The sequence below is a fragment of the Chinchilla lanigera genome, unplaced genomic scaffold, assembly GCF_000276665.1.
Source record: "Chinchilla lanigera isolate Chin_1 unplaced genomic scaffold, ChiLan1.0 scaffold00029, whole genome shotgun sequence".
Taxonomy (NCBI): Eukaryota; Metazoa; Chordata; class Mammalia; order Rodentia; family Chinchillidae; genus Chinchilla; species Chinchilla lanigera.
This window is the reverse complement of record NW_004955430.1, coordinates 3,177,424-3,202,206: the sequence shown is the minus strand read 5'-3', so window position 1 is coordinate 3,202,206 and position 24,783 is coordinate 3,177,424. Positions and strand designations below refer to the sequence as shown.

The following is a 24,783-nucleotide window of genomic DNA, read 5'->3' as shown; positions in this document are numbered from 1 at the left end:
GGGCGGGCGCTGAGAGCCCCCGCGTGGGCCCGGGAGCGCGGCACGTGCACGCGGGAGCCCGGCGCAGGTGGAAGGGGGAGGTCTCGGCCGCCCGACGGCGGGAAGCTGGTGCGGGAGGAGTTGGGACGGGACTGAGGCTAAGCGAGAGAACGAGTCTCAGGGTCCCCGGCCGGGGGATGACGCCTGCGCACGGGGTGGTTTTCGTGACTCCTGCGCTCCGCTTGGGGCCTGCTCGGAGGCCGCTGTGACTGCAAGATGCTGAGTTCATAAAATTAATTGCGGGGCTGGGTAGGCAGTGATTTTTCCAACCAGGCTGTGTCTTTAAAATGAAGGTGAGATCCTGCGTTCTGGCCAGTTCCATACAGGATAAATTATTAAGAAGTAAAACGCTTCTGCTTTTCAGGGTGGGTGTGCACTCACCCGTGAGACACCCTCGTCTCAGGAGGTTTGGACCTCTCGCCAGCCATTTGGCTCCCACCCCACTCCTGTTCATATTTGGACCTGTTCCCTCTCTTGGAGTTGTAACAGCCCTGCCCTTGTGTGGGGTATTTCTTCCCAGGCAGGGACCTCACTTCCTCCCAATGCCCCCCAGCCCTGGCCTGGCATGTAGTAGGTCTGCACACCTTGTACTGCTTCCCTTGGCCATTTCATGGGATCAGGGATCTAGCTGGAGAGGGACAGGAGTTCTCCAACCAACTAGTGTTGTGTATCTGACACTTTACACGAGGGCTGGATAAAGCATGTGGGCACCTACGGAGTCACTAAGCAGCTAAGCACACTCTCCTGGCGCGGTGCCGCATCCTTTGTTGCATCCTGTGGGGTAAAATGTGCTCACACTTTATAGATGAGGACAGTGACACCGATGTGTTAAGTGAGCCGCCCCCGCTGGCAGCTGGTGGCAGTTCAGGGCTGCCTTGTATGGGGGGCATGTGGACAGCACCAGGCGGGAACCGAGGGAAATGGCAACCAGGAAAGTCAGGTGTATCATGGCAGAGGGTTTGCAAGGTACTTGGAGAGAAATAAAATAACTGCAGGGGGCTCTCCAAACAGAGCTGTCAGAGTGGGTCCTCTGATCCTTGTTACATAGTTGCCACCCAGAAAAGCTACTGCATGTGGCTACTGAGCGCTACACCCTTGTTTACATAGTAGCCCGAGGGCAGACCTCGCTGGACTCAGAAAGTATCCTTTTGCAAAATGTGTGTAAATGGTTCCTCTGTGTGTGTGTAAAAGATACAGGAAGCAGTACTTAGAAAAAATATTTTCAAAAGGAAGTAACTGCTACACAACTCCTGACACAAGAGAGATTTTGCAAGGTGTGTGCAAGTTTGTACAAAAAGTGCTGGAGGAAGCTTTGAAACACAGTGTTGTGGCTTCCCCTTGTGTGAAGTCTGGTGCTGCCCCGCCTCCTTGTGAAGGCAGGGTACTGAGGTCCCTGCCCACTCAGCTGCAGTCTCCGTTGAAGTGATGACCCTGTCAGGGTGTCTCCTTTTCAGGGGGAACTTGGCACTTGGAAGCTGGTGGTGAAACAGGACTTGGGGCCAGCTTTGTTGGTCATCCACCCGCCAGAGGCTGGACTCGGGTGACCTGTCGGTGAGGACCCATGCTGTTGGTTGCAGGGTTGAGTGAGGTCCTGATTTCTCACAGCATCCCCATTCCTGTGCCCATCGCCAGCCCTGTGCGCGGTGGACCTCGCCAGGCCCCAGGAGCTGACACTGGCCTCTGTGTGGGGAGCTGGGCCTGGAGGCGGAGGGATGGAGCCTTCACAGAGGCTTTTTTGTTGAGGCAGCGCCCACAATGGCCAGCGTGCTCTGGAGCCACCTCCCTCCGTGTGCTGAAGGAACCGCAGCAAGGGTCCAACTCAAGCTTTAAAGCAGGAAACCGCAGCAGCCTCAGGAGTGGCCAGGGCGCTGAGGCTGGTGATCAAGATTCCTCAGCCCGCACTTACTAGGGCTACACGGTGTTATCCAGATGGAGCCAAGTGTCATCTGAGGACGCAGTCGCAGTCAGGCCTGATTCAAAGGGGAAGGTGCTCTGTGCTTCCAAGTCCCCCAGGACTCCGGCCTGAAGCTTTGGGGAAGGCATCCAGAAGGTAACAGGTGACCAACTGGCTCCTCCACGAGGAGATAAGGAATCTAACCTGGTTCTTTCTGGGCAGCTGTGCCCTTATCAGAAAGACCCTGCCCATCCCAGAGCCTCCCTTTCTGTATCTTTAAGGGAGAGGGTCGTAGATGGTATAGTCCATTTTTCATTTTTAAAAATTATCCCAGGCAGGCTGACTTGGTAGGTTTATTTAGCTCGGTTTCAGATGCTAATAGTCCACAAGCTCCCTCCTCCCCACAATGGATGGCAGTTGTAGGTGTGTGTGTGTGTGAGTGGAAGGGAGAGATTACGTCTTTTTTAGGCTGGCCTTGAACTTTATAGCCCAGGCTGGCCTCAACTTGCAGGGATCCTCCTGCCTCAGCCTCCCAAGTGCTGGGATTGCAGGCGTGCACCTCCACACCCAGCAGATTACATCTTGAAACCAAAAGCCAGAGGGCAGATGGTCCCACAGTTTCTTCTGAGAGCATGTTTCCAGTTGTCCTAATGACCTTACACTGGGCTCCACCCCACAAACGTTCCTTCAGGACCAGGCCTTCAACACATTTGAGGGGTGGACAGGATCCAAACTAGTGTAGCAGATGGTTTTCCAGCGGGGTCCCCAGGGGTGCAGCTGGGGGCCGGAGTGAGTCCTGCCGCCTGATGTGTGGTTTGCATCCTGGTGTCCACGTGGCCTCGGAGTGGCTGGGATTGCATCCCTGCTGCCCAGCTGTGGCATTCAGGAGTGTTTGGCTGAGTGTCCCGAGTCCCCCTCAGGACCTGAGTGGGGACAGCCTCTCTGGGCAGGAAAGGGCTGCCTGGTGCCTGCTTCTTCACTCCAGCTGTCTTGGGACAGCTGGCTCCTATCCAGGCCTGGCCCTGACTGAGGCAAGAGCAGAGCAGTTCAGATTGCTCCAGCAGCAGCAGCAGCAGCAGCAGCAGCCGCCATTGCTCAACTCTGAGGACACCGAGCTTCCCTGCAGTGGCTGGGTTCTTTCCTGGAGCAGCCTCTGCTCAGCAGGGCTGCTGGTCAGTGCTTCTTGAAGCTGAGGAACAAGGTGCAGCCCTCTAGTCAGGGCTGGGTGGGACGTCCTGGTGGCTGCCTGTGGACCCCTAACTCTGGCTCCCGTTGCAGCTCTAACCCCTGGACTTAGCCTATTTTGGCCGGCCCGTTGTCACCAGAGCCTGGCCCCACAAAATCAGGAACTTTCCTGTTGCCACACACGGCAGTTCTCTTCCCCAGGTTCCCAGAGCACTCCCTGCGGGCAGGGACCTTCTAGGAGCCGTGGGTGGTAGGGTGGGGTGACTGCGCTGGGAGCTGGAGCTCACCCTGAGGGCTGCCCAACTGGTCGGGGAAGCACAGACACCTGAGTACTTCCTCCATGGAGTACTGGTTTCTTCCTTTTACAGATGAAACTTAACAGCCTTGTGGAGGTATAATTTCCATATAATTTAATTGTGCCAGTTGGACCTTGAAGAGAAACTTACCATATCCGATTTTAGACATGTCGTTGTCCCTGAAAGATCCCTCCTGACCATTTGCAATCTCCCTGTTCCCACCCCTAGGCCCTGTCTGCTTTCCTGTCTGCATAAACAGAATCATACAAAATGAGGCTTTTTGGGTCTGGCTTCTTTCATTTAATACCAGTTTTGGAAGTCGTCCGCGTGTTAGCGTGAATTAGCGCTTCGCTGTTTTTATGGCTGAATGTCCCACTGTATGCGTAGTCCACATTTTGCTGTCCGTTCACCAGTTCCTCTCAGTGTTCGGCTTTGTCTTAGCTCTGCTGCTGGCAGGCACTGTGTCCTTGAGCAAGTCACTGGTCATCTCCGGACTTGGTTGGTCCCATCCTCAAAATTAGGAAGATAACTGAGCGACTGTCAGCTTCCCTACCCTGTACCGTGTTCTTTATGCACTCATTCAAGCAGGTTCTTTTCTCATCATTGCACAGAGTGAAAACAGGCTTGGTGAGGTCACAGCCCCAAGGTCACAGCCAGACACATCCTTTATTCATGTATGTCCTCACTTGGGGCAAAGCGCTGTTCATGGTGGCGGACACAACGGTACAGAGGCCCAAAGTCCCCGTCCCCGGCATTTGCACTCAGTAGGAGGGTCAGGCGCTGAGCAGCCACAGGGTGCCAGGTGGGGCAGTGTGGGGAGGGGAAGAAGAACTCTTTCACTTTCAGGTAGGACAGTGAGGGAGGTGACCCGGGGCATTGGTCTGAAGAAGCAGCCTGAGGTCTGGAGTCAGGTTCATACTAGGAGGGGCCAGCTTGGTCGTTTGAGAACTTCTACCCTGCCATCGTGGATTCCCTCTCTCAAATATATATTTGTAAGTTTATCAGTGTTCTGTTTTGTTTTTGAGACAAGGTTTCACTATGCAGTTCAGGCTGGCCTTGAATCACTGTGTAGCCCACGCTGACCTTGAACTTGAGGCAACCCTGCCTCAGCCTCCCAAGGGCTGGGATTATAGGTGTGTACCACAACACTCAGCCCAAATATTTTTTTAAATTGTTGCACACATAAAGAAGATGAATACTATTCATACGTTATAAGCAGTGAGTCTGTCTAGCCACTACCAGGCAGAAGAACTAGAATGTCACAGTAGGTTTGAATCTCCAGTAGGTTTATCCCTCCTTTCTCCTTTCCCCAGAAAGAATACCCTGAAGTTTTCGTTTTAATTCCATTGTTTTCTTTAGAGGATATGCAGATGGCATGTGTATACACAGTGTGTATGCCTGTCTCTGGTATGATAACATTGACGTTGGGTCTGTGAAGTGTAAGTCACTCATTCTCACTGCTATATAGTAATCCATGAGTATAGAGCAGTTCCTCTACCCTATGGGTAGACACATGGGTTGTTCCAGGTCATGCCACTGCCGTCAGTGTGGGACACCTGTTTGTTTCCTAGAGCCTGTGTGGAACATGAATGTTGCTATGTTGCTGGGTCCTAGGAGATGAACATGTTCAGCACATTGTTTTTATGTGGTTTAGTGATTAAACTATTGCTCAGATTTTCTATTTCTTCTTGAGCCACTTTGGATAAATTAGCTTTTCTTAGAAGTTTTCCTGTTCTCAAATTTATTTCCATCAGGCAGTTCAGAATATTTTGTTACCTGTATGTATGCCCTGCCTTGCATTTCTGATGATGTTGTATTTTTCAGTTCTGCCTTGTCAGAAGTTGGCTAAGTTTCCAAGTTTGTTCATTTCTTTCCCCTCCCCAGTAGCACTTGAGCTAGGGGTGTGGTAGAGTGTGGTAGAGTGGTAGAGCTCAGTGGTAGAGTGTGTGCTTAGCGTGCATGAATAAGGCCCAAGGTTCAAGCCTTGGCACTGCCTAAATAAATGAATAAATAAATAGGACTAATTCTTGGCTCCCATCTTCAAAATTTTTTTTCTTCTACCACAGAGCTGCATCTCCAGCCCCACCCCCTGCCACCGCTTTTTAAGCCTTCCTGGGGATTGGACCCAGAGCTTTCACACTGAGCTACATCTCAAGTCCCATTTTTTATTTTGAGACAGGATCTCTTTAGGTGGCCCAGGCTAACCTTGATCCTGTGATCCTCCTGCCTCAGCCTCCTGAGCAGATGGGATTACAGTTATTTTCTTTGTACTTTCTTCTTTGGGTGCTTTTTTCTTTTCTGTAACTTTTTTTCTTTTGCATTTTCTAAGCATTGGAGATGTTTTGGTGAGGTCTTCATGAATGCGTGGCTCCTTGGTTAGTTAATTCACTGAGAACCTTATGACCCCCGGCGCAGGCTGTATATGGGAAGGGGCCACTGGTGAAGGAGGCTTACATCCTTATCACTTGAAGGTGCCCAACCAGAGGAGGAGGGCCTTCAGAACCTGTGAGTGAGAGAATAAGAGAGGCCCTCCTGGTCAGGGAGGTGTGGAAGAATGTGTATCCCGCTGAAGGAGTGCAGGTGCCCTGGAGGTGAGAGGAGGGAGGGTCTTCGAGAACTTTCTTTGAGCCTCGCTCTAAATCTGCTGCTGAGTGGACTGTTCAGGAGTTAGAGTTAGTTATTTGTTTGAGGTCAGGTCTTGCTCCTAGTCCAAGCTAGATTTGAATTCTCTGTGCAGCCAAAGCTGTCCTCAAGCTCCCAATCCTCTCATAATCCTAAGAACGGGATTGCAGGTACACACCACCACCCCTGCAGGATGGTTTATGTTTTTGGTTTTTTTGTTTTGTTTTGTTTTCCCCCAGTACTGAGGACTGAACCCAGGGCCTGGCCTACGCCAGGCAGGTGCTCCACCACTGAGCTACAGCCTTGGGCCCACGGCAGGGTTTTTGAATTCGCCTATAATCCCTGTGCAGCACAAAGAGATAGGTAGTAGAACGAATGCCCTGTAACCCCTCACGCCTTCTGCAGCCAGTCCTCGGGTGTGTGAGGAAGGTACCACAAAGGGGGGCCTCCTTCTGCAGCTGTCTAGCTGTCTAGCTGTCTAGCCCGGGCTGCTAGAAAAGCTCGGGCCTTGAGGCCACAGACTTTGCTTTTGACTTACCAGAGGTTGAGCTAGTAGCCTGAGCTTATTCAGAATTAGCTGGGAATCTGCAGGTTCAGTACTTTACGGTGTACAGAATCCCTTTTTTTTTTTTTTTTTTGGTACCGAGAATCGAACTCAGGACCTTGTGCTTGCCGGGCAGGCGCTGCATCACTGAGCTATCTCCCTGGCCCCAGAATCCTATCTCAGTCTTTGGCTCATTTCTTTCTTCTCCTCTTTCTGTGGGTCACAGTCCCAGCCCACAGAAGAGGATTTTGAGGTGCCTGGTCCCCGAGCCATTGGTGGTGGCCAGTGACGACCTAGGCACCTAGCATGCATTCTCTCACTGGGCTCCCAGGGACCGCTTCACGGCACCCGCATTTGTAAGTGAAGCAATTGAACCCAGGGAGGTAACGCTAGCAACTCATGCGGCTCAGTGGCTCAGCCCATTTCCCCAGCCCAGGACGCTTTGCAGAGTGAGAACCTCGAAAAAACCAAAAGACTGGGCAGGGAGGGCGAGGACGCCGGCTCCTGGGTGTCCTGTCTTCTGTACACGTTTACATGGCGGGTGTGAAGACAGTGCCGGCGGCTGGCCAGGCGTGCTTTGGAGGGAGTGAAATAGTGCGGGCTCACCCCACACGGGCCTCCCAAGGAGAGCTTAGACCAGGCGTTCATTTCATTTTCCACCTTCCACATTCTCATCGCGACCGACCGCCTTCCTCCCTGTGCCTCCCTCCTGCCTTGGCCTGAGCTGAGCGCCACCCATTTCTCCCTGGAGCCCTTTCCAGGGCCCACGTGGGAAGGTCACCCTGGGGCCACGGATGGGGAGATTGCGCAGCGGATGGGGAGATTGCGCAGCGCACTTCTCCTGTGGGCAGCTTGGCCTGGGATCCGCCTACTTCCTTCCCCACCGTGGCTTCCTCGTAAAGGGGCCACGACTCGTCAAGCAAGGTCCCTGGGGATGGAGCGCCCTCGAGGGGGGAAAGGCAGGAGATGCCACTAGCCGCTGGTTATTGCGGTGTGCTCCCGATAAGTTGGCCCTGGGAGTGAGAGATTGGGGTCCTGCAGGCGGGAGAGGGTTTCTTGTTTACCTGTCCTCACCTCCCTCTTTCAGGTGTAGTGTCTTTTCCCATGACCAGGAGTGCATAGAAGTGGTTAAGTATAAGACGGCTGTGTGCCGGGAACGTGGTACTAAACCAGCATGGACAGTTCTCTGGGTTCCTGTACTAATGTGTCTGTGCAGGGAGTGACTCACCCCTAACCTTGTAGGCGCCTACTGGAGGTGGGAGGGAGGCCGGGCTGAGCCCCAGATGTTGCATGTGCCCTTGGCTTTGGCATTGGCCATGTTCTAGTGTGAAGCACCTCAAAGAGCAGCCTCAGAGGGCTGAACCCAGCTGACTGCATGTGGGGGGCGGGGAGGCGCGTGCCGTGGGGCTGACCTCTAAACAGAACTGCGGTGCAGAGGGCGCCGGCCTGGCCAGCAGTTGCCAGATGTCCCAGCAGGAAACCCAGCCTCTGGCCCTGTGCTTGGGGCCAAGGGCTGGGTTAACCAAGTGGTACTAAGAGACCCAGACAAGTCTCGTCTCTAGGAAATAATCCTTGGACTTTCTGGTATTAATTTATTTGCTCAGGAGCTATTCAGTTATGAAAGCGAGAGTCTGAAATGGGGGATTCCTAGGCCTCACACTCCAGGGCCAGAAGGTCAAATACTTGGTTTTGTTGGTCCCATTCAGGGCACAAAGGGTCTTGTTTTCATGATTGTAGCCTTCGTAGATGAGGCTGTGTAGTTTACTTTTAAAATTCTACACAAAATCATGGTCCCAAGGGCTACACCGGCCCTCAAAATGCCCGTTTGGAAAGCTATCAAAGTGCCCACTGAGTTGAGTGAAAATCCGAAGCCCAGTTTTTTTAGGCTCCTAAACCTTCCCACACCATGTGCTGAGGCGACTGGGCAGTTTCTGGTAACTCAGCCTCAGTCCCTAACTCCCTGCCCCATGTCCCGGAGGGCCAGTGTCCCTCACAACTGGGCAGACCGTAGGCAGCTCATGAGATATGGCTCAAGGAGCTGCCATGGGACAGCTTGAGGCGGGTCTGCTGAGTTGATCTCCGCTTGGTCCCTCTCTTCCACCCGAGCCCTAGAATTTTGTCATTGCCATGGTTAAGGTCCGGGGCTGACATCTGTGGGAAGGTGTGACAGTTCCTGACACCCACTAGCTGGCCCAGTTCCCTTGCCATTAGCAGTGACCTCGCTGAGACCCTTTGCCAGCATCCCAGGGAGCAGGAGCATGTGGCTGGGATAAGCGGGCCCATGTGGCTGGCATCCCCGGCACCCGTACTCAGGCCTGGAGTGAGGGCTGTGGGTCAGTGGTCCAGGGCTGTGATGCCTGTGTCTCTCTTCTCTCCTGGCCACAGCCACCCCACGTCCTGCTGCAGTGCTGCTGAGATCATGGCTGTCCTCTTTTTCCACACCATGCGCTATAAGGCCATGGACCCTCGGAACCCTCACAATGATCGCTTCGTATTGTCCAAGGTAAGGACCTCACCACCTGCGGCTGGCCACCCCTTTCTGGGGCCGGTGTCAAGTGGGCTGTGGAATGATGGTGTCTGAGGAGCCCTGCCCCATCCAAGCCCAGCCCTGGCCCACTACTCTCGGAAGCCTCTCCACCTGCATAACTTGGTCCCTCACTCGGTGTCTTGCTGTGTTTTGACCCAGCTGGAAACTTAACCTGAGCAGGAATATATGAGTGAATTAACGGATCATTCTTCCATGAGGTCCGGGTACATTAACAAGGCCCCAGCCCAGAGGGATGGGGTCGGAGACATTGGAAATGATGCTTCTGCTGAGTGATCATTCGGGTTGAGCGCTGACAGGCAGGACTTGAACCCCGATCTGTGGCTTTCTGCCCGTCCTCCTGTGCTGTGCCAGCCCTCTGAAGGCCGCATCACGCTCCTGTCAGGTGTGGCGGCACGCCGCAGAGCACCCTGTCTTGTGTCTGCCTAATAAGAGACGCGGCCATGAAGGGTGCCGCAACTGCACAGTGCCACAACTATCCCTAGGCCTGGCTCAGCAGCCCCTCCGGTCTCTTGGGGCAGGCTTTCGGGCTTAGAAGTCTGTCCAAGTCTCTCACAGGCCAGAAGCCAGGGATTAGGGCAGCCGGCTGCCTGCTGGGCTTTTGGCCTCCCCCAGCGGCACAGCTGTGCCCCCCGCACCTGTTTCAGTGCCGGCCTTGGCTGCGGGAGCTTCAGGCTGAAACCAAGAGGCTGGTAGAGAGGAAAGGGAAGTGGCCCTCGCTTGCCTCCTGCCCTGAAACAGGTACCCTGGCTGGCCAGCTCGGCCTGCCCTGGGCTTCAGTGCCCAGGGACGGCCCCAAGGGTCAGTTCCATCTGAGCCCCTCTGTCGCCCCCTCTCGGCAGGGCCACGCAGCTCCCATCCTGTACGCTGTCTGGGCCGAAGCCGGCTTCCTGCCCGAGGCGGAGCTGCTGAACCTGAGGAAGATCAGCTCCGACCTGGACGGACACCCTGTCCCGGTAAGCACCCCGCCGGCGGCCTTCCAGCGTCCCCTCTTCTCTTCCTCCTTCCCAGGCATGAGGGAGGGGGCGGGGCACCCACTGAGAGGCTGAAGGTGTTGAAAGGCACAGGAGAAATTAAGATGAGAGGAAAGTGCGGGCATTGGGGGTACATTGTGTTCACCCCAAGGAGTGCAAAAGGGCAAGTGCTTGAGGACACTGGTCGACGTTAGTCCCCAAGGCTCGTCCCTGCTGTGTCCTCCTGGCCAGCTGGTGGTTCACAGGCACCTCGGTGAGGACGCAGCAGCAGGATGGTGGTGACGCCCCGGGAAAGGAGCCTGGCGCGCTCCTCACGGTGCCAGCTGGCGCTCCTGCCAATGTCAGAATCCACGCGTTCGCACAGAAGCCATCACCGTGGTCTGGTGAATCGTTCTGTGTCAGTTTTGTCGAGAGTTCTCGGCCGTTTAATCTGGGAATCTTTACAGATGAGCCAGGGCTCAGAGAGGGTCGGTCCCCAGGCCGAGGGCACACGGCTCGCTAGAGAGCAGAGGTGGGACTTGGACCCGTCCGTGGGTATGAGAAGGAGAAGCCCCGTCCTGGGGACGGCTTTTGCAGCAGCGGGGCTCACCCGGTCTGGGGGGGCCCTGGGGGTTGGGTTGAAACGGCGCTGCTGCTCGCTGCCCGGCCCGTGCGTAACGGTGGCTCTCTGTTCTGACAGAAACAAGCTTTCACGGACGTGGCCACTGGATCCCTGGGCCAGGGCCTTGGGGCCGCTTGTGGGATGGCCTACACCGGCAAATACTTCGACAAAGCCAGGTAAATCCCCCATCTGCCAGCTCCACCCTCCATAGCTCTGGGAAGGGTCCTCAGTGGCCCAGCCTTCATCGCCCTCTTCTCGCCTAGCTGAGGTTCACATATATGGCCGCCTGTGTCCTCAGCAAGTCCCACTGAGGGCCGGTACCCTTTCAGATGCGCGGGGCGGGCCCTGCCCTGAGCAGCGACTGGCCGGCCAGGTTTACTCCTGAGCACACGGTCCTACTCGGTGGGCTGTGGGCTAGGGCTTGGCTGAGGCGTTACTGTGTTGCCCTTAAGCCCAGGCCTGAACTTCATCTTGGGAAAGGGTTGGCCTGTGTGTTCTGGAAGGTGCTGGAGCCACCTCTGTTGGCCAGGGAAGAAACATTCATGTGAGAGGTTGAACTTGCAGAGGGTGGGTCAGCAGCCTGGGTAGGTTTGCTGTGTGGGCACCAGGCCGTGTTGTAGGAGGAACTTCCCCACCCCCTTCCATATATCCGCGCCACCCTCACGACAGATGCCAGCCTCAGCGATATTTAGTGTGTCCAGCTGTGGCCTGGGGGATGTAGAGTTGCAGGCTGTCGGGTGTGGTGGTGCCCTGTATTCCTGTCTACTGCTACTGGGTAGGCTGAGACAGGAGGATCCTAGGCCAGCTTGGGGAACTTAGCAAAACCTTGTCTCAGAATTTTAAAAAAAAGTATTTTGGCGCTCAGCTGCCAGTACAGGGTGGAGGGTGTGTGTATAACCGTTTGCCAGAATGCAGTCTTCATTCCCGCCCCTGCTGGGGGCCAGGCCCAGTGTTCATGTGCTGTATGGGGTTTCACCTTGACAAACCCCTGCGTGAGCACAGGTGCTCCTCTTACAGACGAGGAACCCAGGAAGATGCTTGCGCAGGTCCTCTGGTCAGTGGTGAGAAGCAGCATGCGTGCATTTTCCGAGTCCTCAGGCTGCTCTGAGAGGGCCCAGGGAAGTGTGCAAGTGTGGATGGGAGCCAGGCAGGCAGGAGCTTCCCTGGCAGGAGAGCCGCCTCCGTGTTGTCTTGGGCTGGCAGTGAGTGGGCCTGGGAGGGCCGGTGGCTGCAGGGAGCCTGGCCACACGCTGCACTCCGGAGGCACCTGTCCTGTGCAGGCCGTTTCCATGGGCAGGGCTCCTGAGACAGCTCTCAAAGAGACCCTGTACTGGGACCCCTCGCAAGCCCCCTGGGTGGGGGTGCCGGCAGCGCAGCCTTTGTTTGCTGCCCCTGGCTGAGCTGTGGGGCCGGCTTAGCTCCAGCCAGAAGTGACTCGCCGTGAGATGAGTCACAAGAATGGGATGTATGTTTAAGAACATTTTATTTGGCCCAGAACCAGGGACCTGAGTTAATTATTCCCTACAGTTGCTTGAAATAATACCCACAGAGGATCATTTCCTGACCCTAGCATAATGGAACCAGCCATTTTAGGGAGAATGGGTTTAACTGGGTTCCCAGGGGCCAGGGTGGCCTGGAGCCAGGTTTGGCTAAGGCCTAGGCCCTCAAACTCTACCTGGGGAAGAGGCCAGCTCACCAAGGGGTTATAGGGCTGGATCAGGCACCCCGAGGTATAGCATCTTAGTAGAGCAGGCCAGACTCCTGGCACTGTTTCTCTCTGCCATCTCCTTTGAAAGAGACATTTTTCTTTTTCTTAGCCATTTAAATCTAACAATATTGTAGTTTTTCCTTTTGGGGGTAAGGGTTAGGGTAACTGGGAACTGAACCCAGGGCCTTTGCACTGAGCTATAGACCTTTTAAATTTTGAAACAGGGTCTTGCTGAGTTCCCCAGACTAGACTCAAATTTGCAATCCTCCTGTCTCAGCCTCCTGAGTTGCTAGGATTACAAGTGTATACCATCACACTTAGTTTTTTTGTGGAAGAAAAAACCTATAACCTAATAATCCTAATATACATACTTAATTTTATATTCTGCTCTTTGAAAAAAAAAACCTGAACATTCTAGCACTCACATTTTCTCACAGTGTTAATTGTCAAGAGCTAGTGTCCCATCTTGTCCTTCACCCCCCTACTCCCAACCCCACCCCAGGACTGAGCCGAAGGCCTTGAGCGTGCTAGACAAGCACAGTGGCCCTACACTACGTCCCAGCCTTTAAATTAGCTCATAAATACATGGTTGCAGCCCCTGCTCCTACTGTCACAGCTCAGGCCGTACCAGCTCACCTTTAGCCCAGGCTTCTTAGGCCCCCTTTCCTTCACCTCAGAACCTTGTGGTGACTCCTGACCCGGGCCTGTTGGACTTCCTCTTGACGCCCAGAACTCCGCTGGGACTCCACTCAGCTGTAGTCCAGCTTCCTGGGAAGTGGGTTGGGCTCAGGACTGCAGCCAGTGTGCTTCCTGGAATCCCTGTGTGTGGTGGGTGGGTGGGGGTCAAGTTTCCTGCAGGCCTCTGGCTCAGCCTCTCAGGGCAATCCCAGTTTGGAGCTGCTGTGCCAGACCAGAGCCCCTTTAGGGTCTGGGACCCTGGTAACCTACAGGGAGAGGGAAGCAGCTTGCACAGATGACCCAGTCTCACAAATCCCAGGTCCAGCAGGGCCTCTGCGTAGGCCATGACCCAGGAAAGCAGCAGTCTGGCCTCACGGACGCCGTAGGGAAGAACCAGCAGGCCCTTAGAGGAAGCAGGGAGCTCTCCCTGACCCGTGACCTGCGGAAGTGCTGAGTCACGCTGACGGCTCTGGGCTGGCTGGCTCAGCGCGCTCTCCTGTCTCCTCTGCCTTGGCCTTACTAAAAATGAGGCCTGAATGGCAGCATCTGTAGCGGAGGGAGGGGCCTTTCCCTGTAGCCCCAGAGGGTGACTGTGTCCCTCCTGAGCCCAGCAGGTTGCCAGCCTCATTATCGGGGCCACACAGCGGGACACTGGGCAGGGAAAAGGGAGGCCCCGCTCTTCCGGGAAGTTTACCTGCATGGCAGAGGGCAGAGCCTAGGCCGCAGTCAGACTGTTTGAGTCCTGGGTCGGGTAGCTTGAGAACGTCCTGTGCCTGCTGCCAGCCTGCTGGGTGTTTTAGGAGCAGCAGCCGAACCCGAGGGCATCTCGGCACCGTGCCTGCAGCACCGCCAGAGCTCCGGGGTGCCGCGGGCCGCCCCAGGAAGGTGGTGACTCTCCCTGCACCTGTTGTTGCTATTGCCCCTCCGTCACCCCGTCCCCTCCCATCTCTTGGGGCTGGAGTCAGTCCCTGAACCGTCCCCTTGCCTCTGGCCTCACCCCTTCATTATATCCTTCCCTGGGGCCAGAGAAGGCTCTGTACTCAGAGTACTTTATCCCAAATTCCACTGCTGTGCTCTCAGCGCACTTTATCCCGTGTTTATTGCTTTCTCCCCGTACCTGCTGTCATGCTTGCCCGTGTCGAGGTGGTTCTTCACATTGAGAAAGAGCCAGCGTCACCTCCTGTCACAAGGACTTGGGAGCGCCTACCTTGGGATGCGCCTGGTGCCCACACCGCGCCTCCCTAGCCCAGCTCTTCCCGGCAGGCACAGAGAGCCGGGTTCCCCAGGGTTCTCTTTCTGCAGGTCCTCTCAGGGAGGCCCAGACTAGCACCCCTGACTTGGGTGGAATCGCCCATCCTGTCCCAGCAATCCCAAGAACAAGCCATTCTTCTGGCTTTCATTGGCCAGATCCCAGTCCCCAGGCGTGTGTGTGTGCTGCTGGGGGTTGAACCCAGGGCCTCATGCGTGCTAGGCAAGTGCTCTACCACTGAGCTGCATCCCCAGCCCCCTGGTTATCTTAGAGCGGCCCGTTCTTTCTGGGGCCCTGGGTAGCTTCCCGCACAGCCATTTCCTCGTGGGTTGTGGACGGGACTGGATGACGCTGCTCCTCTTCCACATATGTACTGTCTGTTCCCCGTGTCCCTGTGGTCCATGCCTGGACCCAGAGAGCAGGCGCCTGGGGAGGACAGGGTCAGGAGCCTAACAGGCCCGGGGAGAGGGACGAGCCTCCCACCTGCCCTCTCTCCACAGCTACCGCGTCTATTGCATGCTGGGTGACGGGGAGCTGTCCGAGGGCTCCGTGTGGGAGGCCATGGCCTTTGCTGGCATTTACAAGCTGGACAACCTCGTGGCGATCCTTGACATCAACCGCCTGGGCCAGAGTGACCCTGCTCCACTGCAGCACCAGGTGGACGTCTACCAGAAGCGCTGCGAGGCCTTCGGGTACGTGCGGGGCTGTGGCCTGAGTGTGATCGCAGCGTGGAGGGCTGCTCTGATGGCAGGTTTGCAGAGGCAGAAGCTGAAGCCTAGAGCATAGGCCCCACTGAAAGGTCTCCCTGGATCGCGTTTTGGCTTACAGTTCCAAACTCCAGGCGCCTGGACCCAGTGGCTCAGTCATGCCACGGAGTTAGGGATTGAGGCCCAGGCTTAAGCGAATGTCTTATCTGTGTGGTTATGTGGCAGGACAGTTCTCAGAGCTTCTCACATAGCTTCGCTTTGTTCCTGGGGAAGAGAGGGGCGGCTGCAGCCGGCCGGAAGGACATGTAGCTGAGGAGAGGGTCAACATCAGCTTGGGGGCCACCGCCTGTGCTCAGCCGATTCCTAGTGAAACACAAAAGTGTTTCTGGACTCCCGGGCCCTGCTGTGATCGTGAGTTCGGGCAGATGTCCAGGCGCAGAAGTCCGGGGTAGCTGTTACCCAGGCGGGCACTCAGCCTCGCTGCCTCCGTCCTCATGCAAGCTGCCGTGCAGCGGAGGCGGCCAGGAAAGGGAGGACTCCGGGCAAGGAAGTGAGCCGAGCTGGGGCTCTGCAGGGCCCCGGAGCCTTTGCAGATGAGTCCGCACGCAGTCACGTCCGCCTAGTGGGACATCAGGGGCACCTCGTAGTAGCAGTGGGCTTGGGTCTGTCATTTCTGACGCCTGACCTTATAAAGGGAGAGGATGCATGAAGGACATGTTCTCTCCCTTAGAGATAAGAAGGACGCTGAGCCACCAGGTACCCCTAGGAACTCCCCAAGGCCACATCAGCCCGGGGATTTAGAATACAACCCAGGCAGTGCTTCCTGGGGACTGTGTCCATAACCTGTGGCTCTGAAGCCAGATTCCTTAGGTCCTGACTTTACCACTCACTGGCTTTGTGACCTTGGGTAAATTATTCCACCTTTGGTGTCTTAGTTTACTTTATCTGTAAAATGGGGCAATAACAGCAGCTACCCTTTGGAGTTGTGAAACTCACATACATAATGCTTAGCATGAGCCTGCACAGTGAACACTTGTGTTCACTGCTGTCTAAGGTGCTATTCATGTTCCCACAAGAGTCTAAGCAAAGAATGCTTGAATAACAAACTGCCCTGCCCTCGCTGTTTCATAAAAGTTTCCAGCGCCATATCCAGCATCTGTGGAGTAATCAAAATGTGTCTTCCAAATAAAAACGGGGCCAAAAAAAAAATCCATCAAGAACCTAATAGCAGACAGATTTGAAACCTAGCTCCTTGTGCTCACAACAGCGCTCAGTAGGAAATGAGCAGATCAGGAATGAAGAAACAATATGTGAACTAAGCTTTGGATTATTTTAGAAAAAGAGGAGGAAAATCTGTTCAAAGGCAAACAGAAGGAAGTAAAAGAATATGACAAAGTAGGAAAGGAAAGAACACCCAAATTAGAAACAGGAGCACCTCAGGCTCCCCAGCTCAGGTTGCAGCTGGGCCGTGGGGCACGGGCAAGCCTCACATGCACGCACTCGGGTCTGCTTGCGCCTGGCTGCCCTCACCCCTGCGCCTCTGTTCCCAGCTGGCACGCCATCATTGTGGACGGACACAGCGTGGAAGAGCTGTGCAAGGCCTTCGGGCAGGCCAAGCACCAGCCCACGGCTATCATCGCCAAGACCTTCAAGGGCCGAGGGATTACAGGTCTGTGGACGACGCCCTGCCCTGTTCCCTGGGGCTGGGGCGGGGTAGCCCTGAGACCGGTGCCTAGGGAAACCGAAGGAGGTCTGTGGCACTGTAGGGCCTGGCTCTAGGCTCTAGGTTGGCTTCTGAATGCCACATGCCTTGGGCTGCCCACCTGCCTGCCTGGGGACCACAGCCCCTCTACCTGCCTGTGTGGACTTGGGTATATGAGGGTGCTGGGAGGGGGAGCGTGCTGTAGTGCTGGGAACCTTCTAGTAGGGGGTAGACATTGAGACGAGGACTCTGGGAGATTGTCGTGGTCTCGGGACCGCTGCCTGGCACCGACCGCTCCTCAGCTATTACTGCCAGGCAGAATCTGGGATCCTCGCAGCTCCTGGGGGCGTCCAGTAGCCTGTAGAGCTGCAGGAGACTGCCTGGAAGGGCTGGCGTGGCCTGGACTCTGCCCAGACTGCAGTGACCTCTGAGGTGACCTCGAGAGAGGCGTATTCAGCCTTACGGGGCCCCACACAGCAAGGCGCTGAGGGGTAGGCGCTCCTGGCTGCTCGCAGACCCCGTTGTGCTGCTGGGGAGGTGCAGCCAATGACCTTGGCTGTAGCTTCCTCTGCTCCTGAGTGGAGTCTGGTTTTTGCAGCAGCGCCATCTCTGCACGCCTTCCCCGGGAGGAGTGAGGTGGGGCCTAGGCAGGGAAGACAGTGGCAAGGAGGGTGGGGCTGCGTGGTTGGCAACACCCGTGCGCCTCTTTCCTCTCCTTCCCACTCAGCTGTGCCTGGAAGGCTGGGCTGGGTGGTCCACTGGGGGCAGCGCCTGGGGTCCCATTCTCCAGCACTCCTTTCCCGACTGCTATGGTGCCCGGTGCTGGGCCCCGCTGCTTTCCTTCGCTCCAGGAAGGCCGCCTGCCCAGCTCCCTGGCTCCCGGAGCGTCTGTCCTAGCTGCCCCTCTGTCCTCCGTTACACCTGCAGGGGTAGAAGATAAGGAGTCCTGGCACGGGAAGCCCCTCCCCAAGAACATGGCCGACCAGATCATTCAGGAGATCTACAGCCAGATCCAGAGCAAAAAGAAGATCATGGCGACCCCCCCACAGGAGGATGCCCCCTCAGTTGACATCGCCAACATCCGTATGCCCTCTCCGCCCAGCTACAAAGTTGGGGACAAGGTACGTTGTTGGGCCTTGCTTTTCTGGACGGGCTGGCGGTGGGGCAGGCCGAGTTCCCTGGCTTGCCAAGGCCAGATGTACCTTCTGGAGGGGCTGGAAAGGGACCGGGCTATGAGGAGACTGGAGCCTAAGCTCCTGCCCTAGAACGAGACTTCGTGAGTCACAGAGCTCGAAGAGGAGCTGGGGGAGGGGCTTCCGGGAACCCCACCCTGGGACACTGACCTTAGTTGTCGGCGGCCTTATAGGAGTTCAGTTTCCAGAGGGCCCTGTGTTACTCCTTTCTGCCCCGGTTTTTATCCTGCTCCCTAAAAGCTTCACAAGTTCTCAGAGGCGGGGGCTCCAGGCCACACACACACACACACACACACACTGTACTCAGCCTTCCTGCTGTCCTTCCCACAGATAGCCACCCGCAAGGCCTATGGGCAGGCACTGGCCAAGCTGGGCCACGCCAGCGACCGCATCATTGCCCTGGACGGGGACACGAAGAATTCCACCTTCTCCGAGATCTTTAAAAAGGAGCACCCCGACCGTTTCATTGAGTGCTACATCGCAGAGCAGAACATGGTGGGTGCGGGAGTAGGTTGAGGGGTGCAGGTCCAGCCACGGCTACAGGGCTTCAGGCTGAGGGTGCAGGGACAGGGCTGAAGCCTCCTGCTTCCTTGGGCAGCCACATTGGCAGTGCCAGGTGCCTGCTGTGGGCCAGCCCAGGGAGACCACAGAACAGCTCAGACCTTTGGCCCCGAGCAGCCACAACTCAGGGTGGTTATGCCAAGGAGCAGAGGTACTGAGTAGGTGTGCAGATGGGGGAGCTGAACAGGGCTGCAGAGGGATGCAGTGGTAGCTGCATGTAGGACAGGCATGGTGGTGAATTGGACCCCTTAGGGAAAAGAGTAGCATAGCCAGGAGGCTGAACCGGGATGCATGTAGCACCTAAAGGCTGCCGAGCTCCGGCCCTGACACTGGCACAGTTGGAGAAGCAGCCGCTTCACAGGGAACTGAGTTTGTGAAATAAAAAACAATTTTTGACCTGTTTTTCAAAATTACCCCTCTTAGTAGAGCAAGAGCCCAGCCTAGTTTGCATATCCCTGGGGACAGGAAGTTTACTCCTAAAAACCACAGACCTCTCTGAAGCTCTTTCTCCACTGGGGCCTGCAGTTGTCTGTGCGCCTTCCAGAAAGTGTAGGGGCCACAGTAGTCCCCAGAAACTAGGGAGAGACAGTTCATATCACCCGGCAGATTTCAGGGCCATGGGGCGGCCAGCTGGTCTGGAACCGATGACTGCTGGGTGCTTCTGGGTGAGGGCCCTGGGGTCTGGAGCCTCAGTGTCCACAGAGCCAGAGGAGGGGTGTAGAGGACTGGCCTCTGGGAGGCCTTGGGGCTTGAGAGAGGTGGGGGATGTCTAGAGGCCTGGGGGACAGTCTGTGCACAATTTTTAGCCTGCTTGGTGAAAGGCTTATTGCAAAGGAAAGTAACTTGCAGAGAATGTTTAAAGTAGCTGGGTATGGTGGTGCACACCTATAATCCCAGCACTTGGGAGGCTGAGGCAGGAGGTTTGCTGCGAGTTCTTCAAGGTCAGGTTGGGCTACAAAGTAAGCTCAAGGCCAGCCTCAACAGCATAGTGAGACCCTGTCTCAAGAAGACCAAAAAAAAAAAGAGCAAAAGTGATTATCCCAAAGGAGTTTGGTATTTGGAAATAGAAGTCACTTGATGGCATTAACAGATAATAGGATCACAGAACCCGCCTCTCCCCGAGAGATGGCCTGGGCTCCCGGCCGCCTGCTCGCCCGCCTCTTGGAGGCTGACCTGCCCCGTCTTCCTCAGGTGAGCATTGCCGTGGGCTGTGCCACACGCAACAGGACGGTGCCCTTCTGCAGCACGTTCGCAGCCTTCTTCACGCGGGCCTTCGACCAGATCCGCATGGCGGCCATCTCCGAGAGCAACATCAACCTGTGCGGCTCGCACTGCGGCGTGTCCATCGGTCAGTGGAGGTCGCCCGCCTCCTGACACCCGTCACTGCCCGTGGCCTTGGACCAGAAGGCGGGGGGAGAGCTGGGGCCGGGATTGGAGGGGAATCCGAGGATGAATGGGGGATCTTACTTCAGCTTACTTTCCTGTCACCCCTCAGGGGAAGACGGGCCTTCTCAGATGGCCCTGGAAGATCTGGCCATGTTTCGGGCAGTCCCCATGTCAACGGTCTTCTACCCAAGTGACGGAGTTGCTACGGAGAAGGCGGTGGAGTTAGCAGCCAATACAAAGGTTGGTCCCATCCGTGGCTGTCCTTTCTTGTGCCGGCAGCTCGCTCTTCCCTCGGGGGACATCAGAGGAGCCCGGCCTGGAGCTTCAGAGCTGGTCACGTCGTGCCCCAGGGAAGTTAGTTCCTGATACTTGTGTAGCTTGAAGAAATTCGACCAGGAGAACACAAAAAGACACCATTGTCACTGTCCCGTGGAACAGGGACTAACAAGGAACAGGGCTAACCCATCACTGCGCGCTTTCCACAGTCCTGACGGCCTCTGCCCGTTTGGCCATTCATACCTGTTAACCCTCCGTGACTTGGATGCTGCAGAAGAAGAGAGTGACCGAGTGGGTCTTGGTCCCCTCCTTGAGGGCTGAGGACCTACGTAGTACATTCCAAGGGAGCGGCCCCACCCAGAGGCCAGGCCCGCTGACAGTTGCTTCAGGCTGGGGCTGGCAAAGTCAGGGTGGCTGTCAGGAGTGCTCAGCAAGGTGCAAGCTGCAGGGCAAGTCCTTTGTCCTTGCTGGAGTAGCCAGGATGTGGAGACTGGCAGACACCCCCTTGGGGCTGATGGGCTGGAAGAGGTCTGCACGTAGTAAGGGTCTGTCCCTAGAAAGGTGCAGCCTTCCGAAGCCAGCTACTACACCCTGTATTCCTCAGCTCCTCTGTTCTGATCACAGGGCATCTGCTTCATCCGCACTAGCCGCCCGGAAAACGCCATCATCTACAACAACACTGACGACTTCCAGGTTGGACAAGCCAAGGTCAGTGCTGGTCATGTCTCAGTGAGACCCACAGAGGTCCCGCACTGTCCCTGCCACCGCTCCCAGGAGTCAGACCCCTCCCTTGTCCCCTGTGTCACCCCCAGGTGGTTCTGAAGAACAAGGATGACCAGGTGACCGTGATTGGGGCTGGGGTGACCCTGCACGAGGCCTTGGCTGCTGCTGAGCTGCTGAAGAAAGGTGAGGAGAAAAGGACCCCAAAACAGCAGGCCTGCCTCTGTGTGTTAGGTCTTGGGGCTGAGAGACGCTCATCTCGTTAAATGAGGGTGGTAGTAATTAAAGCTACCCTTGCAGCACTTACTGCACGCCCAGTATGATGCTAAGTCCTGGGGCCGCGGCGGCCACAGTCCCTGCCCCATAGCCTTAGCCAGGTGGTCAGGACCGAGGCCCTGGAACCTGGGCTTGACTCACAACACACCTACGCACTAGTTTATTATTACCTGTCGTGCGCCTCGGTTTCCCTCCCTGTAAAATGGAGATACTGTACTAGCACTTGGTGTGTCCTGAGGATTCAGTGTGGCTTGGTTGCTGCCACTGCTGGCTTGCAGATGTCAGCTGCGGCAGTGTAGCAAGGACAGGCGTTCACCTCCCCGCAGTAGACTGCAGAGCACGTCCCGTTTCTGAGCCGTGCTGAGCACCAGAGAAGGTGGGGAGGAACGGGGCACGGCGTCCTTGGTCAGGCGACCTCCAAGTGGGCAGGGATTGGTGAGCAGAAAGGGAAAGAAACAGGCACCGGCAGGCGTGGCGTGTGCAGAGCTCGGAGGAGCAGAGGGAGCTGGGCCCGGGGCAGGCGTTCAGTGGCATAGCAGTCCGCTCTTCCCTTCTGAGGTCACTCTGCCGGGTGGTCCCCAGGCCCTCCGACACCCTGCTTCCTGTGGCCTCTGCACCCCTGACCTGTCCCTTGTCTCAGCTCAGACACCCGGAGGTTGCCCCCTTGGTTTTCGCTGCATCTTCAAAGCATTATGGGAGGGTGAGGGGAGGCCGCTCGGGGTCTACACACCCCACCCTGCTTTCCTGGGCGGTCCGTGGGCCTTGCAGCTGGCGGAGGTTCCCCAGAGGGGGCTAGCAAGCATACGCTCAGCAGGGAGCGGGTGGCTCCCCAGGACGGGGCAGGTCTAGGGGCCCATGGCTATGTGTCAACCCCCAGGACACTCATACGGGGCGGGGGGGCATCCAAGGCCCACTGCCGGCAGAGCCACGGTGCCCAACCCTTCCATCACCTACACCCGCGTCCTCTTCCGTCACAGAGAAAATCAACATCCGCGTGCTGGACCCCTTCACCATCAAGCCCCTGGACAGGAAACTCATTCTTGACAGCGCCCGAGCGACCAAGGGCCGGATCCTCACCGTGGAGGATCACTACTATGAGGGTAACTGAGCCGTGACAGACGGCCAGGGGCGGTGCGGGAGGTCCTGGGCCAGAGTGCCGGCTGGACATGACCTTAAGTTCCTCCTGAGGAACACAGTCTGCCTTTTCCTCTCGGCAGCCTGGCTGAGAAGGGCTGAGTCAGCTGGGTCCTCAGGCCAAGCCTGAGACCTACTAAGAGGCCGCCGAGGGCAGCTCTGGGTTTTCTGGGCCACAGCTGCCCTCCTGGGGCTCAGATAAAGGAGGTTAAGGGTATTGTGCAGAGTCAAACAGGGAAGGCAGTGCCGAGTGCTGAGTTTCTGACTTCCTTGAGTCCATCACAGAGCAGCCTCCACAGGTACACGCTGCTTCCCCCCAAGAAGCCGCACAGGGAGAGAGGGGCGTGGACTCTGAGGTCAAGTGCTAATATCAGTTGATGATGGCTCCCCTGAGGATGATGCTTCAAAAATGATTTGCAGGTCACATTTGGGCTTATATAAATAATACTACCGGGGTGTGATGACACAGACCTATAAAACAAGTACTCTGAAAAGCTGAGGCAGGAGGGTTTCAAGTTTGCGCCCAGCGTGGGGAACTTAGTGAGACCCTGTCTCAAAAAATAAGAAGGGCGGGGGGTGTAGCTCAGTGTGGATACCGTGGGTTCAGTCCCAGTACTGGGGGCAGGGACCAATAGTGTGATTGATGAGTGCTGTCTGCTCTGGCGAGGGGAGTAGAGCATGTGCAGTCTCTGACAGCCGTGGCTCGGGGAGGAAGCTCAGACTGGTGACGGGCTACCGCCCAAACCCTGCTCATCCTGAGCCCTTGTCTTCACCTCCTTCGTTGTGCCCAGGTGGCATCGGTGAGGCGGTGTCTGCTGCAGTTGTGGGTGAGCCTGGAGTCACCGTCACCCGCCTGGCTGTCAGCCATGTACCACGAAGCGGGAAGCCAGCCGAGCTGCTGAAGATGTTCGGAATTGACAAGGACGCCATTGCACAGGCTGTGAGGGGCCTTGTCACCAAGGGGTAGGGAGGGCTTGCCGGCGGGGCGGGGCGGGGCGGGGCGGGGCGCTGCACATTCCTGGAAGACTTGGCAAAGGTGCTCAAAGATGTCCTAAGAGGAGAGAAAATATGTTTTGAGAAAAATGAATCACGTCTGAAGTGTGGTGTTCCTCACAGTGGGCAGAGCCGGCCGCGGTTCTGGGGAGAGTAGGGCGGGAGGTAAGGAGCCGGCATTCTTGGCTTTGGGCCAGGACCTGAGCGTTCCAAGGAGTCTATTGCCAGGGTCCAGCCCCTGCCCCCAACTGCCAGAAGGGCTGCGACCACCTCAGCTTGGCGAGGTGACACCCACTGCAGCCGCCTTCTCGCCAGGCCAAGCCCCACTCCCACCCCCGCCCCGCCGCCCTGGGTCCTGGGGAGCTGCCCCGCAGGCTGCAAGCTGTTCGGGACCCAGGCGCCCACCTCCCCTGCCTGAGCCCTGCGGCTGTATAGTCAGAGGTCTCCTAAGTGGGGACACTGATTTGCTTGTTGTCCCCGTATCACACCTCTACAGCGCTCTTGGAGGCAGGGAGAAAGGGCAGCATACCTGGTGGACCCCACCTCATACACGGCCCTCCCCGTCCTGGGGAGAACTAGGGCTGGCATCAGAGCTGTCGCTGACAGGAGACAAAAACAAAGGTCCATGTCCCCCAGCACCAAGGCCCCAAGTGCGCAGATCTGCCCCTTCCATTGGTTCAAGGGCATACTTCTGGGCCCTGGCACTAGGCCTAGGACTCTGCTTTGCTTTGTTTTGCTTTGTTTTGTTTTGCTTTTGAGACAAGGTCTCACTGTGTAGCCCAGGCTGGCCTTGAACTCAAGGTGATCATCCTGCCTCAGTCCCCCGAGTACTGGGATTACAGGCGTGTGCCACCACGCACAACTGGCACTCTACCTTTAACAGCCTCTGATGGAAACTCTGATACCACATTTGGGGAGCTGTCCAGGTCCAAGCTACGGGTGCTTACCTGCTCTTCTGCTCCAAGTGGTTTAGGGTAAAAGTAGAATAAGAAAATCCACAAAGGTCCTGGGACGGCTGCCTTTGGTGGGGAAGTGATGTGAGCACCACCTGGTGGCTGTTGGTGGTACTGCAACCCTTCTGAGGGCACTTGGCTGGGAAACTGTTGGAACAGGGGACCATGGTCTGAGCACTGGGCAACAGCTTCTCCCGGCGGGAGCAGCGGGTGCGAGTGACATCACTGAGGCCCTCCTGCAAGCTGGGTTTCATCCACCACAATGGGGTACCCCCGTTTACAAAGGAGACAACACCGAGGCTCAGAGGATTCCATTTGACCCAGCAGTGGGGAAGGTGTGGAGCTGGGGGAGCAGTGAGTCTGGCTTCTGACATAGCAGCCACTGCACCCCTTCTGCCCCCGTGCCTCCCCAAGGAGGAATCACGCAGTCAGGCCTTCAGTCCCGCCGGAGAGAAGCAGCCTGCGGCTCAGCGCCTGTGCGGGTGTCAGCAAGTCTGCCGTGGGCTCGTCCAGAGACACTGCCAGAAGCAAATGGGACAGTGGTGCC

The 24,783-nt window shown here is 56.6% G+C and overlaps 1 protein-coding gene across 1 annotated transcript; it reads left to right on the top strand.

Moving 5' to 3' along the window:
• Positions 1–8,965: 8,965 nt before the first annotated feature.
• Tkt (transketolase) lies at positions 8,966–23,377 on the top strand (the record flags this gene model as incomplete). Its single annotated transcript, XM_005387366.2, is given in 13 exon segments — positions 8,966–9,083; positions 9,968–10,081; positions 10,779–10,876; positions 14,836–15,027; positions 16,593–16,711; positions 17,672–17,865; positions 18,268–18,432; positions 19,690–19,846; positions 19,994–20,124; positions 20,785–20,868; positions 20,973–21,066; positions 22,134–22,256; positions 23,082–23,377. Coding segments are annotated over 13 exon segments (1,765 nt in total), but the record flags the coding sequence as incomplete, so codon positions are not given.
• Positions 23,378–24,783: the final 1,406 nt, after the last annotated feature.